The sequence below is a fragment of the Somniosus microcephalus genome, unplaced genomic scaffold, assembly GCF_052327205.1.
Source record: "Somniosus microcephalus isolate GS21.2 unplaced genomic scaffold, FLI_Smic_1.0 unresolved_chr1, whole genome shotgun sequence".
Lineage (NCBI taxonomy): Eukaryota > Metazoa > Chordata > Chondrichthyes > Squaliformes > Somniosidae > Somniosus > Somniosus microcephalus.
In genome coordinates, this window is record NW_028225179.1 from 3,302,232 (window position 1) to 3,317,296 (window position 15,065).

The window sequence follows — 15,065 nt, forward strand, 5'->3', positions numbered from 1 at the left end:
AAAAATAAATTTGAAAAGCTTCCCAACAGTGCGAGGTGGGCTGCGCATGCGCTCCAGCCAACCTTTGACTTCCCCACGTGGTTCGCGCCCGGACACGCCGCAGGCTCGAGGGGCCGAATGGCCTACTCCTGCTCCTATCTTCCATGTTTCTATGTCTTCAATCTTTTCTTGCAGCTGAAATTCTCTAGTCCTGGCAACATCCTCGTTAATGTCCCGTTTTGAGCAGTCACATCTTTCCTGCAATGGGGACGACCAGAACTGTGCGCAGTGGCCTAACTGGTGTTTTTGTACAGTTCAAGCAGAACTTCCCTGCTCTTACATGATACAGAGAGAGGCACTGCCCCTTAAAATACCTGGGGACACATAGGAACATAGAAGATAGGAGCAGGAGTAGGCCATTCGGCCCCTCGAGCCTGCTCCGCCATTCAACGAGACCATGACTGATCATCCAAACTCAGTACCCTGTCCCTGCCTTCTCCCCATATCCCTTGATCCCTTTAGCCTTAAGAAATATATCTAACTCCTTCTTGAATATATTTAATGAATTGGCCTCTACTGCCTTCTGTGGTAGAGAATTCCACAGGTTCACCACTCTCTGGGTGAAGAAATTCCTCCTGATCTCTGTCCTGAATGGCTTATCCCTTATCCTTAGACTGTGACACCTGGTTCTGGACTCCCTGATCATTGGGAACATCCTTCCTGCATCTAGTCTGTGTATTCCTGTTAGAATTTTATAAGTTTCAATGAGATCCCCTCTCATTCTTCTAAACTCCAGTGAGTACAAGCCCAATCGACCCAATCTCTCCTCATACATCATTCCTGCCATCCCAGGTATCAGCCTGGTGAATCTTCGCTGCACTCCCTCCATGGCAAGAACATCCTTCCTCAGATAAGGCGACCAAAACTGCACACAATACTCAAGGTGCGGTCTCACCAAGGCCCTGTACAACTGCAGCAAGACATCCTTGTTCCTGTACTCGAACCCTCTCGCTACGAAGGCCAACATACCATTTGTCTGCTTAACCACCTGCTGCACCTGCATGCTTACCTTCAGCGACTGGTGCACAAGGACACCCAGGTCTCGTTGCACTTCCCCTTCTCCCAATCTATTGCCATTCAGATAATAATCTGCCTGCCTGTTTTTGACACCTAAGTGGATAACCTCGCATTTATCCACGTTATATTGCATCTGCCATGCTTCTGCCCAATCACCCAACCTGTCCAAATCATACTGGAGTTTCCTCGGCATCCTCCTCACAGCACACACGCCCACCGAGCTTTGTGTCGTCTGCAAACTTGGAGATATTACATCTAGTTCCCTCGTCCGGATCATTAATATATATTGTGAATAGCTGGGGTCAAAGGAACAATCCCTGCGGTACCCCACTAGTCACTGCCTGCCACTCGGAAAAAGACCCATTTCTTCCAACTCTTGGCTTTCTGTCTGCCAACCAGTTCTCTATCCACGTCAGTACCTTGCCCCTAATCCCATGTGCCTTAACTTTACACGCTGTCGAACGCCTTTTGGAAATACATGTACACCACGTTAACCGCATTGCCCTTATCAACCCTCTCTGTTACCTCATCAAAAACCTCAATCAGAATCAGGGCGGCCGGGCCCGGCGGACGTGCGGCCAGAGCCCCGGCACCAGGAAACCCAGGGTGCAGCGCCTCCCCCATCCGAGCCGCCGCTTCCCGGTTACTTCAGGCGGTTCCACCGAGTCCGACTCGAGCCAGGCTCCCAGAATGGCCCTCGGCCCCGGGGAGCATGCGCACTCTCAGCGGGGAAATCAGCGCGTTGCATGGAGTGGTTTCTGGGGCGCGGGGAATTGTGGGTGCTGCTGCCGCCATTAGTCAGCGGCTGTCGGGAAGAGTTTTATTGCAGGCTGACGGAAGTTGGTCCCTGGCCGCCTGTGTAGGTCTTTTTGTTGCAGCAGTTTGAGCTGGATTGGAGATGGAGGAGAAGCTGCTGGGTTTTCGATGGAATCTGGAACAGTACCCGTGATTGGAGGGTAGCTAATGTTACCCCACTATTCAAAAAAGGTGGGAGAGAGAAAACGGGGAATTACAGACCGGTAAGCCTGACATCGGTAGTGGGGAAAATGCTAGAGTCCATTATAAAAGATGTAATAGCAGAGCACTTGGAAAACAGTGACAGGATCGGACAAAGTCAACATGGATTTACAAAAGGTAAATCATGCTTGACTAATCTACTGGAATTTTTTGAGGATGTAACTGGTAAAATAGATAAGGGCGAACCAGTGGATGTGGTGTATTTGGACTTTCAGAAGGCTTTCGATAAGGTCCCACATAAGAGATTAACGTGTAAAGTTAAGGCACATGGGATTGGGGGCAAGGTATTGACTTGGATAGAGAACTGGTTGGCAGATAGAAAGCAAAGAGTTGGAAGAAACGGGTCTTTTTCCGAGTGGCAGGCAGTGACTAGTGGGGTACCGCAGGGATCGGTCCTTGGACCCCAGCTATTCACAATATATATTAATGATCTAGACAAGGGAACTAGATGTAATATCTCCAAATTTGCAGACAACACAAAGCTGGGTGGGTGTGTGTGCTGTGAGGAGGATGCCAAGAAACTACAGGATGATTTGGACAGGTTGGCTGATTGGGCAGAAGCATGGCAGATGCAATGTAACGTGGATAAATGTGAGGTTATCCACTTTGGTGGCAAAAGCAGGAAGGCAGATTATTATCTGAATGGCAATAGATTGGGAGAAGGGGAAGTGCAACGAGACCTGGGTGTCCTTGTGCACAAGTCGCTGAAGGTAAGCATGCAGGTGCAGCAGGCGGTTAAGAAGGCAAATGGTATGTTGGCCTTCATAGCGAGAGGGTTTGAGTACAGGAACAAGGAGGTCTTGCTGCAGTTGTACAGGGCCTTGGTGAGACCACATCTTGAGTATTGTGTGCAGTTTTGGTCGCCTTATCTGAGGAAGGATGTTCTTGCCGTGGAAGGAGTTCAACGAAGATTCACCAGGCTGATACCTGGGATGGCAGGAATGACATATGAGGAGAGATTGGGACAATTGGGCTTGTACTCGCTGGAGTTTAGAAGAATGAGAGGGGATCTCATTGAAACTTATAAAATTCTGACAGGACTGGACAGACTAGATGCAGGAAGGATGTTCCTGATGGTCGGGGAGTCCAGAACCAGGGGTCACAGTCTAAGGATACGTGGTAAGCCATTTAGGACAGAAATGAGGAGGAATTTCTTCACCCAGGGAGTGGTGAACCTGAGGAATTCTCTACCACAGAAGGCAGTGGAGGCCAATGCATTAAATATATTCAAGAATGAGTTGGATATATTTCTTAAAGCTAAAGGGATCAAGGGGTATGGGGAGAAAGCAGGGACCGGGTACTGAATTTGGATAATCTGCCATGATCGCATTGAATGGCAGAGCAGGCTTCAGGGGCTGAATAGCCTACTCCTGCTCCTATCTCCTATGTTTCTATGTTTGTATGTTTCTATGCTTCAGTTTGAGCTGGAGTGGAGATGGAGGAGAAGCTGCTGGGTTTAACCCCCAGTACTTCTGAGCCCAGGAGAACCCAACAATTTCCAATGAGAGACTGTCAAGGGAGGTGGATTCTAGGGGAGATTAGGTTGTTACACAGACGCTGTCCGTACAATGTAAAAGAGTATTGTTTTAGGAACAAGTATTTCTGTAGAGGCTTTTAATCCAGTTTACATCTACAGATTTGTTTTAATTCATTCTTGGGATGTGGGCGTAGCTTGCAAGAGCAGCAAATATTGCCAATCCCCAGTTTCCCGTTGAGAAGGGGGTGGTGAGTCACCTTCTTGAACTACTGCAGTCCGTGTGGTGAAGGTATTCCCACAATGTTGTTCGGTAAGGAGTTCCAGGATTATGACCCAGCAACGATGAATATATCTGAGTCAGGATGGTGTGTGACTTGGAGGGGAACTTGCAGGTGATGGTGCTCCCATACAACAGCTGCCCTTGTCCTTCTAGGTGGTGGAGGTTGCGGGTAAGGGATGTTCTGTCAAAGTTCTGGTCGAGTTGCAGATGTATAAAGTTCCTTTCCTTTGCCCCCTCCCCCCCCTCTCTCTCTCTCTCCTCCCATAGAGGCCAGAGTCTTGTGTAGGCCCAGACCAGGTGGCGGATTCCCTTCCCTGAACACACAGAACACAGAAACCCCACAGTGCAGATAGAGGCCATTTCGGCCCATCGAGCCTGCACCGACACATATCCCACCCGATCCCCGTAACCCCTACACCAACACATATCCCACCCTATCCCGTAGCCCCACGTATTTAATCCCCCTAACACTAAGGGTCAATTTATCATAGCCAATCAACCTAACCCGCACATTTTTGGACATCAGTGAACCAGTTGGGTTTTTATGTCAATCCAGCAGCTTTCATGGTCACTTTTTTCTAGTGCCGGCCCCACAATTGACCAGATTCACTGAGCTCAATTTCACAACCTGCCTTTGTTTTCTTGTGGGTTGTCTCTCACGCTCCCTGTTTTATATTAATTTTACAGGGCACTTGAAGGGGAGGATTTACAGACGGTAAGCTTAAACCAAACATCACTTCAAGATCTGACAGAGTCACTCGACTCATCGGATCTGAATATCATCGGCCTCTGAACATGGAAGCAAAAAGCACCGTTCACAACGGGGAGAAACCGTACACGTGTTCTGTGTGTGGACGAGGCTTCAGCCACCCCTCTGGCCTATCGACACACAAGCGCATTCACACCAGGGAGAGGCCGTTCACCTGCTCTGAGTGTGGGAAGGGATTCACTCAGTCATCTGAACTTCAGACACACCAGCGTGTTCACACTGGAGAGAGACCGTTCACCTGCCCTGTGTGTGGGAAGGGATTCGCCCAGTCATCCCACTTGCTGATACACCAGCGTGTTCACACCGGGGATAGGCCGTTCACCTGCTCTGAGTGTGGGAAGGGATTCACTATTTCATCTCGCCTACTGACACACCAGCATGTTCACACTGGAGATAGTGGGTTCACCTGCTCTGAGTGTGGGAAGGGATTCACTCAGTCATCCCACCTACTGAGACACCAGCGTATTCACACCGGAGAGAGGCGGTTCACCTGCTCTGAGTGTGGGAAGGGATTCACTCGGTCATCCCACTTACTGAGACACCAGCGTGTTCACACTGGGGAGAGGCCGTTCACTTGCTCTGAGTGTGGGAAGGGATTCACTCAGTCATCCAACCTGCTGAATCATCAGCGAGTTCACACTGTGGAGAGGCCATTCACCTGCTCTGAGTGTGGGAAGGGATTCACTAATTCATCCAACCTGCTGAATCACCAGCGAGTTCACACTGATGAGAGACCTTTTAATTGCTCGGACTGTGGGAAGTGCTTTAAAAGTTCCAGGGAACTGACATGCCATCGACGAGTTCACACTGACGAGAGACCGTTCAGGTGCTCTCACTGCGGGACTGCGTTCAGGCGATCATCTGAGCTCACGGTACACCAGCGCACTCACACTGGGGAGAGGCCATTCACCTGCTCTGAGTGTGGGAAGGGATTCACTCTGGCATCCAAACTGCTGACACACCAGCAAGTTCACAATGGGGAGAGGCCGTTCACCTGCTCCGTGTGTAGGAAGGGATTCACTCAGTCATTCAACCTGCTGACACACCAGTGAGTTCACAAGTGACTGCAGGGGTTGGATTCTGCTGTTATTGCTGTTGTTAATCACATCCAGGACTGAACCATGTTCATTCTGACAGTTGGGGTTTGTTTCTGCTGATGTTAATAACCCCTATAACTGGGCTGGAGTTTAATATTCTGGATAGATGTCAAATAAACCAGCTTTGTTTTAAACACATTATTGTAGATTTTCTTCTTTCCCACCTGAGTGTTTAGCATCACCTGGCTGGAGCTCAGAAAGGACAATCTGGGGGAGGATCGTACGGTGGGAACAGAACTCCAGCCTGGACACAGTCCTTCAGGGCCACACTGAGAGGGGCAAATGGCACTTTGGTCTTTCTTCTCTCTCTTCACTGACAGCAAAGTTGCCGTGCGGGTTAATCTCGAGGCGTGTGAGAAACGTGTCCCAGCCGCTCTCTGCCATGGTTCAGAGCTCCAAGGCAAGGAACAGGAGGCTCCTTTAGGAATGTACCCCAGTGCTTTTTGTTTAATGGCCTTATTAACCTGTGTTGCTACTTTTAGTGATTTGTGTATCTGTATCCCTGGAACCCTCTGCTCCTCCAGCCCATTTAGACTCTTAGGGGGAAATTCGGTGGCGCCCCCTTTGGGTCGCTAAGGTCACCGGGGCTAATTTTAGCCCTCCGAAAAAGTTAGCACCCCTGCGCATTAAATTCAGTGGTAGCGCCCCAGGCAGGAGGCGGGGTGCTACTGGAAGCGCTCCCCTCCCTCTTGGGGCGCTACCAGTGAATTTCCCGGCACTTCGTGTAACAGCGCCACGCCCGTCGGCACATAGCACCGCGTCATAACAGACCTCCCTCCCTGATTAACGGGGAGGAGCCTAGCACTGCGCACACCGGGGCCCTGCTGGACCACTGGGGAGTGGGGTGTCGGATCAAAAGGAGCGCCGGGCTGAGCGATCGCGGCTGGCACCCCAAAGAAGAAAGGGGAAGGGGGCAGGTGCTGGCAGTCGGCCAAAATTAAAAGTTGCCGCCCAACACCTGCCCTTTAAGTGGCGCCGCCACGGCTGCAGGAACAACCCCTGACCCTGTCGGACATATCGTCCGATGATAGGTCAGGGGTCGCAACCCAAGGTTGCAGCCGGGGTGCTGCACATGGCGATGACGTCATTGCCAGCGGTGCAGTGCTGCGGGGAGCTACCGCCTACCTCCACCGCTAACCTCCCACTGAATATCGCGGGAGGCACAAAGCAACCCAATTTCACCCCCTTGTCCAAATAGTGTGTGGCCTCCTTATTCTTCCCCCCAAAACACACCTCACACTGACCTATAGTGAAATTCATTAACACACCACCTCACACTGATCTACAGTGAAATTCATTTGCCAATTACACGCCCATTCTGAAATTTATTAATATCTTCTTGCATTTTGTCTTCCTTAGTATTAACTCTACCTCCCAATTTGGTGTCATCGACAAACTTTGAAATTGTTCTTCTGATTCCCGAATCCAAATCGTTTCTGTAAATGGTGAACAACAGTGATTCCAGCACCGATCCCTGTGGAACACCACTTCCCACCTTTTGCCAGTCTGAGTGGCTACTCTTAACCCCTACTCTCTGTTTTCTGTTTTGTGACCAGCTTGCTAGCCATAACAGTATGTAAGATCGACAAGATGACCCAGGTCAGGCCGTGTGGAGTGAAGGGCCAGGCAGCAGAATGGATGGAAAGATGGCTACAAAACAGAAATCAGAGGGTTGGAGTTAAGGGAAGTTTGTAGCGATCTTTCCATCCATTCTGCTGCCTGGCCCTTGACTCCACACGGCCTGACCGTGGTCATCTTGTAGACCGTACATACTGCAGACACAGTGCATCAGTGGTGGAGAGGGTGAATATTGAGTCCTGTGGCAGGGGCGCTGATGAAGTGGATTTCTCTGTCCGTGAGTTTTGAGGCATTGCTAGTTGCGTTTTTCACCTCTTTCCACCTTTAAAAAAAACCTTGCTGCCAGTTTATTAAAGTCATTAACAGCCGCTCGGGTGGGACACACCAATAAATGAGGCCTTGTTTCCCTCAGAATGACAGGCCTGAAACCTGAGTTAGAAAACATTTAGTAATTAAACCAGACTGGGCGGGGCCTGAGGTGTGAGTTAGTAACGGAAAATTGGTGGCCAGCGTACTTCACACCAGGACTGAGGACCCGGGGACTCGGGTTTCTGTGTCATTTATTGATTAATTTTGTTTATTGCCGAATCTCAATCAGACTGGCGGGTCATCTTGCTGTCTGACGGAGGCGTGGGTCCCCAATGGAGGGCTCTCTACGCGGGGGTCCTTCCCAGCACCATTGGGGATCTGGGGTGGAGACTGTTGCAGGGAGCTGTCGTGTGCAACAGTTTTTAAACTCTTTTCTGGACTCCAAGGCCAGATGTGTTTTTTGCGGCCTAGAGGAGTCCCCGGGCCGTGTATATATTCAGTGTGAGAGGTTGCAGCCCCTGTATAGTTACCTGAAGGGGCTGCTCCTCAACTCTTGGTTACACTTTAGCCCCACGTTCCTAATCTTTGTCCGCCTGGTGCGGAGGGGGGTGGGTAAGTGGGAGGATCTTCTCCTGGACCTGCTCTTGGGCCTGGTGAAAACAGCAATTTGTAGGCCCAGGATGGGCGGGGCCCATGGCGGTTCGCTCTGGCTGCCTGCCTCTCTCCCGTGGTCTTGTCCCTACCCGGGTGGCCCTGGAGAGGGAGCAGGCGGTGTCCACCGGTTCACTTGATACCATCCTCGACCGGTGGACACCTCGGGTTAAAGAGACGATAATCGATCCTCACAATCACATTGTGATGTAATTATTAATTGTGTGTGTGTCACAAATACATTTCTTCTATTTTGCTACAAAAGTTCTACTAGACATGTTAAACTACTAATTATTTAATCAGGGCTGCAGCTGCTGAAAGGTTGACTGTACTGAGGTTTGTGGCCAGAGGTGGCAGACGTGTTGTTCTGAAGTCTGATGTCTCACACCTGAAGAGTCTGTTTATGTCGTGTTGTAATGACCTTTTTCTGTTGCCTGGTGTCAGAAATAGAAATCAAAGGGAGACGATGGCCCAGAAATTCGGTCTCTGCGGGTGAGTACGCACGGGGTACTCACCCGTAGACCCGATGGAAGTGCTGGTTTCCTGCATGCACTGCGCATGTGCGGGAAACCGGCACTTCCGTTCCTCTGAACGAAGAAGTTCAGAGGTCGAACGCGTGCACGGGGACGCCTGCGCGTGCGCATCAAACTTCGGTTTTTTTTATATACAGGTATTCCCGGGGGGGGCAGCCTGCAGAATTTAGAAATATAAAAAGCAGGCGTAAGGCCTGCTTTTTACAAGGTAAGTGGTGAATTAATTAAAATTAAAACATTTTTCCCCACAGGTTTATTATTTTTTAAATACTTTAAAGCAAGGTAAGTTGATTTTTAGCCCCATTAGAAAATAAAATTATTTTTTTCAAAAATTTAAATTGTTTAAAATAGTTATTTCATGTAATTTACAGTTTATTTAAAATATGTGATTTTAATAAAATGTATTTGAAGATTTAGTGCTGTTTTGGGGCCGTAGTATTTATAAGTCTTGACAGGTCTTCCTGTCAGACTTATGAACGGAGCATTCCCTGCTCCGATTGGCTCCCCGTGGCCCACGTGATCCCAGGGGATGCATCGAACTAACTGCACCCCTGGGATACGCAAGCACTGCGCGCCGGCAGATGGACCAGGCCCCGGATCGGAATTCCACGGGGGCCCACAGCTCAACGGCCGGCGCGCAAGGTAAGTGCCGATCGGGGACTTACACCCGCGGGAAGCCCCCGACCCGAATTTCTGGGCCGATGCCTCACTCTGTTAATCAACTCGTTGACACATTCCCATGCATTTCCTTTCTTAATTTACAAAGATCACAACTCCATTAGTGAACAATGGATTGCCAGTCTGCCACTTTTTAGTGAGACTTGAAAGGATTCGCTGTGAAGCTACACCTGCCCATCTGTCTGTGTGTCACTGTGTTTGGATTGTGTTAGACAACAGTCCTAATATCTCACCTACATCCATTACAATTTTTGAAATGTTAGATTGTACTTGGAAGAAGCTGAGTTTGAATCTGACAATTCTGAAATTGGGAGCTGTTAATGATTTCTGTTTTTCACATAACTATATAGTGATGTGATCAGTCAAAGCAAATTAAAAGATGCTGCTATTTACTGAACACAACTGAATAATTCTACAAGGATGCTATCGCAGTCTTGCTCAGTGTTAACTACACCCCCCAATATCATGTTATCTGCAAATTTTGAAATTGTACTTCTGATTCCCAAGTCCAAATCATTCATGTAAATGGTGAACAACAGTGGTCCCAGCACCGATCCCTGTGGAACACCACTTCCCACCTTCCGCCCGTCTGAGTAAATACCTTTAACTCATCCCGTCACTATAACTGGACTTGACTCCATTCCCGTGCCGAGGGGATTGCTGTACCAGACGGGAGGGGCAACATTTGGGGACTCTCGATTCTCCACCAATTCCCATTCCCCTTCTTTCTGGTGGATAATGGAGGTGCCACTGTGTGTAATGTGCAAGTCAGTAAGAATTGTCAGCAAGGATTAATCTGCACTTTCTAATGGAGATGTTCATCGGTGGAACCTTTCAGACAATGAATTGTAGATTTTATCCCAAAGATTAATATACGATTGAAGTAAAAGTTCATAATTTTATTGTAAAATAATTCAGGGACTTTCATCAGAAATTAAGGGGAAAGATCAGACAGCAGTTCTTAAATAAACACTGCAGCTCCGACAACTCAATCAGCTATATATCCAGAATATTAAACTCCAGCCCAGTTATAGGGATATTAACATCAGCAGAAACAAACCCCAACTGTCAGAATGAACATGGTTCAGTCCTGGATGTGATTAACAGCAGAATCCTACCCCTGCAGTCACATGTGAGCTCGCTGGTGTGTCAGCAGGTTAGATGATCGATTAAATCCCTTCTCACACATTGAGCAGGTGAACGGCCTCTCATAGAAACATAGAAACATAGAAGATAGGAGCAGGAGTAGGCCATTCGGCCCGCTCCGCCATTCAACGAGATCATGGCTGATCATCCAAACCCTAGGACCCGGTCCCTACACCGACAGCCATCCCACCCAAGCCCTGTCCCCGTAACCCACGTATTTAATCCTCCCTAACACTAAGGGTCAATTTTTTTATCATGGCCAATCAACCTAACCCGCACATCTTTGGACTGTGGGAGGAAACCGGAGCACCCGGAGAAAACCCACGCAAACACGGGGAGAATGTGCAAACTCCACACAGTCACCCGAGGCTGGATTTGAACCCGGGTCCCTGGCGCTGTGAGGCAACAGTGCTAACCACTATGCCACCGTGCTCCCCAGTGTGAACTCGCTGGTGTGTCTGGAGAATGCACAAGCGAGTGATCCTGAACCAGCTGCTAGTGGGCATGATCAGGGGCCCAGAGTCCCAGAACCAGTTGCTAATGGGCATGCTCAGGGGCGGAGTCCCAGGACCAGCTGCTAGTGGGCATGCTCAGGAGCAGCAGAGTCCCAGGACCAGCTGCTAGTGCGCATGCTCAGGGGCAGAGTCCCAGGACCAGCTGCTAGTGGGCATGCTCAGGGGCAGAGTCCCAGGACCAGCTGCTAGTGGGCATGCTCAGGGGCAGAGTCCCAGGACCAGCTGCTAGTGGGCATGCTCAGGAGCAGCAGAGTCCCAGGACCAGCTGCTAGTGGGCATGCTCAGGGGCAGAGTCCCAGGACCAGCTGCTAGTGGGCATGCTCAGGGGCAGAGTCTCAGAACCAGCTGCTAGTGGGCATGCTCAGGAGCAGCAGAGTCCCAGGACCAGCTGCTAGTGGGCATGCTCAGGAGCAGCAGAGTCCCAGGACCAGCTGCTAGTGGGCATGCTCAGGGGCAGAGTCCCAGGACTAGCTGCTAGTGGGCATGCTAAGGGGCAGAGTCCCAGGACCAGCTGCAAGTGGGCATGCTCAGGAGCAGCAGAGTCCCAGGACCAGCTGCTAGTGCGCATGCTCAGGGGCAGAGTCCCAGGACCAGCTGCTAGTGGGCATGCTCAGGGGCAGAGTCCCAGGACCAGCTGCTAGTGGGCATGCTCAGGGGCAGAGTCCCAGGACCATCTGCTAGTGGGCATGCTCAGGAGCAGCAGAGTCCCAGGACCAGCTGCTAGTGGGCATGCTCAGGGGCAGAGTCCCAGGACCAGCTGCTAGTGGGCATGCTCAGGGGCAGAGTCTCAGAACCAGCTGCTAGTGGGCATGCTCAGGGGTAGTGGAGTCCCAGGACCAGCTGCTAGTGGGCATGCTCAGGGGCAGAGTCCCAGGACCAGCTGCTAGTGGGCATGCTCAGGGGCAGAGTCTCAGAACCAGCTGCTAGTGGGCATGCTCAGGGGTAGTGGAGTCCCAGGACCAGCTGCTAGTGGGCATGCTCAGGGGCAGCGTCCCAGGACCAGCTGCTAGTGGGCATGCTCAGGGGCAGAGTCCCAGGACCAGCTGCTGGTGGGCATGCTCAGGGGCAGCAGGGTCCCAGGACCAGCTGCTAGTGGGCATGCTCAGGGGTCTGCCCAGGACCAGCTGCTAGTGGACATGTTCAGGGGCCCAGAGTCCCAGGTCCAGCTGCTAGTGCACATGCTCAGGGGCAGAGTCCCAGGACCAGCTGCTAGTGGACATGTTCAGGGGCAGCAGAGTCCCAGAGCCAGCTGCTAGTGGGCATGCTCAGGGGTAGCAGAGTCCCAGGACCAGCTGCTAGTGGGCAAGCTCAGGGGCAGAGTCCCAGAACCAGATGCTAGTGGGCATGCTCAGGGGCAGAGTCCCAGGACCAGCTGCTAGTGGGCATGCTCAGGGGTAGCAGATGCCCAGGACCAGCTGCTAGTGGGCATGCTCAGGGGCAGCAGAGTCCCAGGACCAGCTGCTAGTGGGCATGCTCAGGGGCAGCGGAGTCCCAGAACCAGCTGCTAGTGGGCATGCTCAGGGGTAGAGTCCCAGGACCAGCTGTTAGTGGGCATGCTCAGGGGCAGAGTCCCAGGACCAGCTGCTAGTGGGCATGCTCAGGGGCAGAGTCCCAGGACCAGCTGCTAGTGGGCATGCTCAGGAGTAGCAGAGTCCCAGGACCAGCTGCTGGTGGGCATGCTCAGGGGCAGAGTCCCAGGACCAGCTGCTAGTGGGCATGCTCAGGGGCAGCAGAGTCCCAGGACCAGCTGCTAGTGCGCATGCTCAGGGGTAGCAGAGTCCCAGGACCAGCTGCTGGTGGGCATGCTCAGGGGCAGAGTCCCAGGACCAGCTGCTAGTGGGCATGCTCAGGGGCAGCAGAGTCCCAGGACCAGCTGCTAGTGGGCATGCTCAGGGGCAGCAGGGTCTCAGGACCAGCTGCTAGTGGGCATGCTCAGGGGCAGAGTCCCAGGCCCAGCTGCTAGTGCGCATGCTCGGGGGCGACACACTGAGTAACAGTCGTTAACGGTTGAACAGTCGGAATTACCGGCGGAAAGCGAGTTTTCTCAGCTAGACGGAGAAGTGGAGAGGGACGGGGAAATAAATGACGATAAACACAAACCTGGGAGTTTTAGGGTCCCGGAAAGCGAACGGAGCGGATTAGACTTCCTCAGACACGTGACCGGGCCCGCGGCCCCAGCGACCTCATCGCCCCATGAACACGTGACGCGGGTCCACGGTCTGATTGACGTGTGCCTCCGACCAATAGGGAGCGAGCGGGAGGCGTGTCCTCCAACCAATCGGGGAGCCCGAGGGGCGGGACTAGCGCCGGCTGATTGTCTGATCCGCAGGGCAGCGAGTTTCTCCAGTCTTTTGTTCAGGGCCCGAGGCCAGGGGAGGCTGTGGGCCTTTATTCCCCGCATTGGACACAAGGCTCTTTGTCTCACAACACACTGGCTCAGGTTTTAATACAGACTTTTTAAATTCATGAATAAAAGCAGATAAACTTTGTGGAACAAAATATTTAACATTTCGGAGTAAAAAAATTGTTATTTTCCTCTGTGAAATTTGTTAGTGTCAGACAATAACAACAACTTGTATTTATAGAACGTATTTAATGTAGTAAAATGTCCCAACACGCTTCACGGGAGCATTATAAAACAAAATTTGACACCGGGTACAAACCAAGCATATTCCCATAAGGAGGAAAGATGGGCCGTCCAAAGCTCGAGCTCCCGATGACAAAGGCTATCGAGGTTAGAATAAAACAGAAAAAGGAGGTTTACTACAAATGTCAGGTACAGAATACAGTCAAAAACCAGGAGAATACAGAGAGTGTGGGAGAAATTGAAAAAGGATATATGAAAGAAAGACTTGCATTTATATAGCGCCTTTCACGACCACCAGACATCTCAAAGTCACTGTTGTAATGTGGGAAACACGGCAGCCAGTTTGTGCACAGCAAGCTCCCACAAACAGCAATGTGATAATAACCAGGTAATCTGTTTTTGTTATGTTGGTTGAGGGATAAATATTGGCCAGGACACCGGGGATAACTCCGCTACTCTTCTTCAAAATAGTGCCATGGGATCTTTTACATCCACCTGAGAGAGCAGACGGGGCCTCAGTTTAAAGTCTCATCAGAAAGACACCACCTCTGACAGTGCAGCACTCCCTCAGCACTGCACTAGAGTGTCAGCCTAGCTTTATGTGCTCAAGTCCCTGGAGTGGGACTATGAACCCACAACCTTCTAACTGGCGAGAGTGCTACCCGCTGAGCCACAGCTGACACAAGGGAGAGAATACGAGTAAAGATTAGTGGGTAATGTAAAAGGGAACCCAAAAATCTTTTATAAACGTACCAAAAGTAAAAGGATAGTTAAAGGAATGGTGGGGCCGCTTAGGGACCAAATAGGAGCTCATCATATGGAGGCAGAGGGCGTGGCTGAGGTACTGAATGAGTACTTAGCATCTGTCTCCACAAAAGAAGAGGATGAAGTTCATGTCGCAATAGAGGAGGGGGGAGTAGAGAAATTGGATAAAAATGGATAGAAAGGAGGTGCTAAATAGGTTGTCATCACTCAAAGTTAACAAGTCACCCGGACCAGATGTGATGCATCCTAGATTGCTGAGGGAAGCTAGGGTGGAGATAGCAGAAGCTCCGACCACACTCTTTCAATCTCCCTCAGATATATGGGAGTGGTGACAGAGGACTGGAGGATTGCAAATGTTACACCCTGTTTAAAAAGGGGGAGAGGGTTAAACCTGGTAACTACAGGCCAATCAGTCTAATGTCAGTGGTGGGTGAACGACTAGAGACCATTGTCAAGGACAAAATTAATTCTCACTTGGAGAAGCATGGGTTAATAAGGGGCAGCCAGTATGGATTTGTTAAAGGTAAATCGTGTCTGATTAACCTGATTGAGTTCTCTGATGAAGTAACAGAGGGTTGATGAAGGTAGTGCAGTAGATGTATATATG

The 15,065-nt window shown here is 50.7% G+C and overlaps 1 protein-coding gene across 1 annotated transcript in view; it reads left to right on the forward strand.

Moving 5' to 3' along the window:
- Positions 1 to 15,065, forward strand: part of LOC147093193 (uncharacterized) — a 108,485-nt gene that overhangs the window by 61,055 nt on the left and 32,365 nt on the right. Inside the window, exon 2 of the mRNA XM_085974190.1 lies at positions 4,557 to 5,315. Coding sequence (XP_085830316.1) covers positions 4,557 to 5,315 — 759 coding nt within the window. The remainder of the gene's footprint in view (positions 1 to 4,556; positions 5,316 to 15,065) is intronic.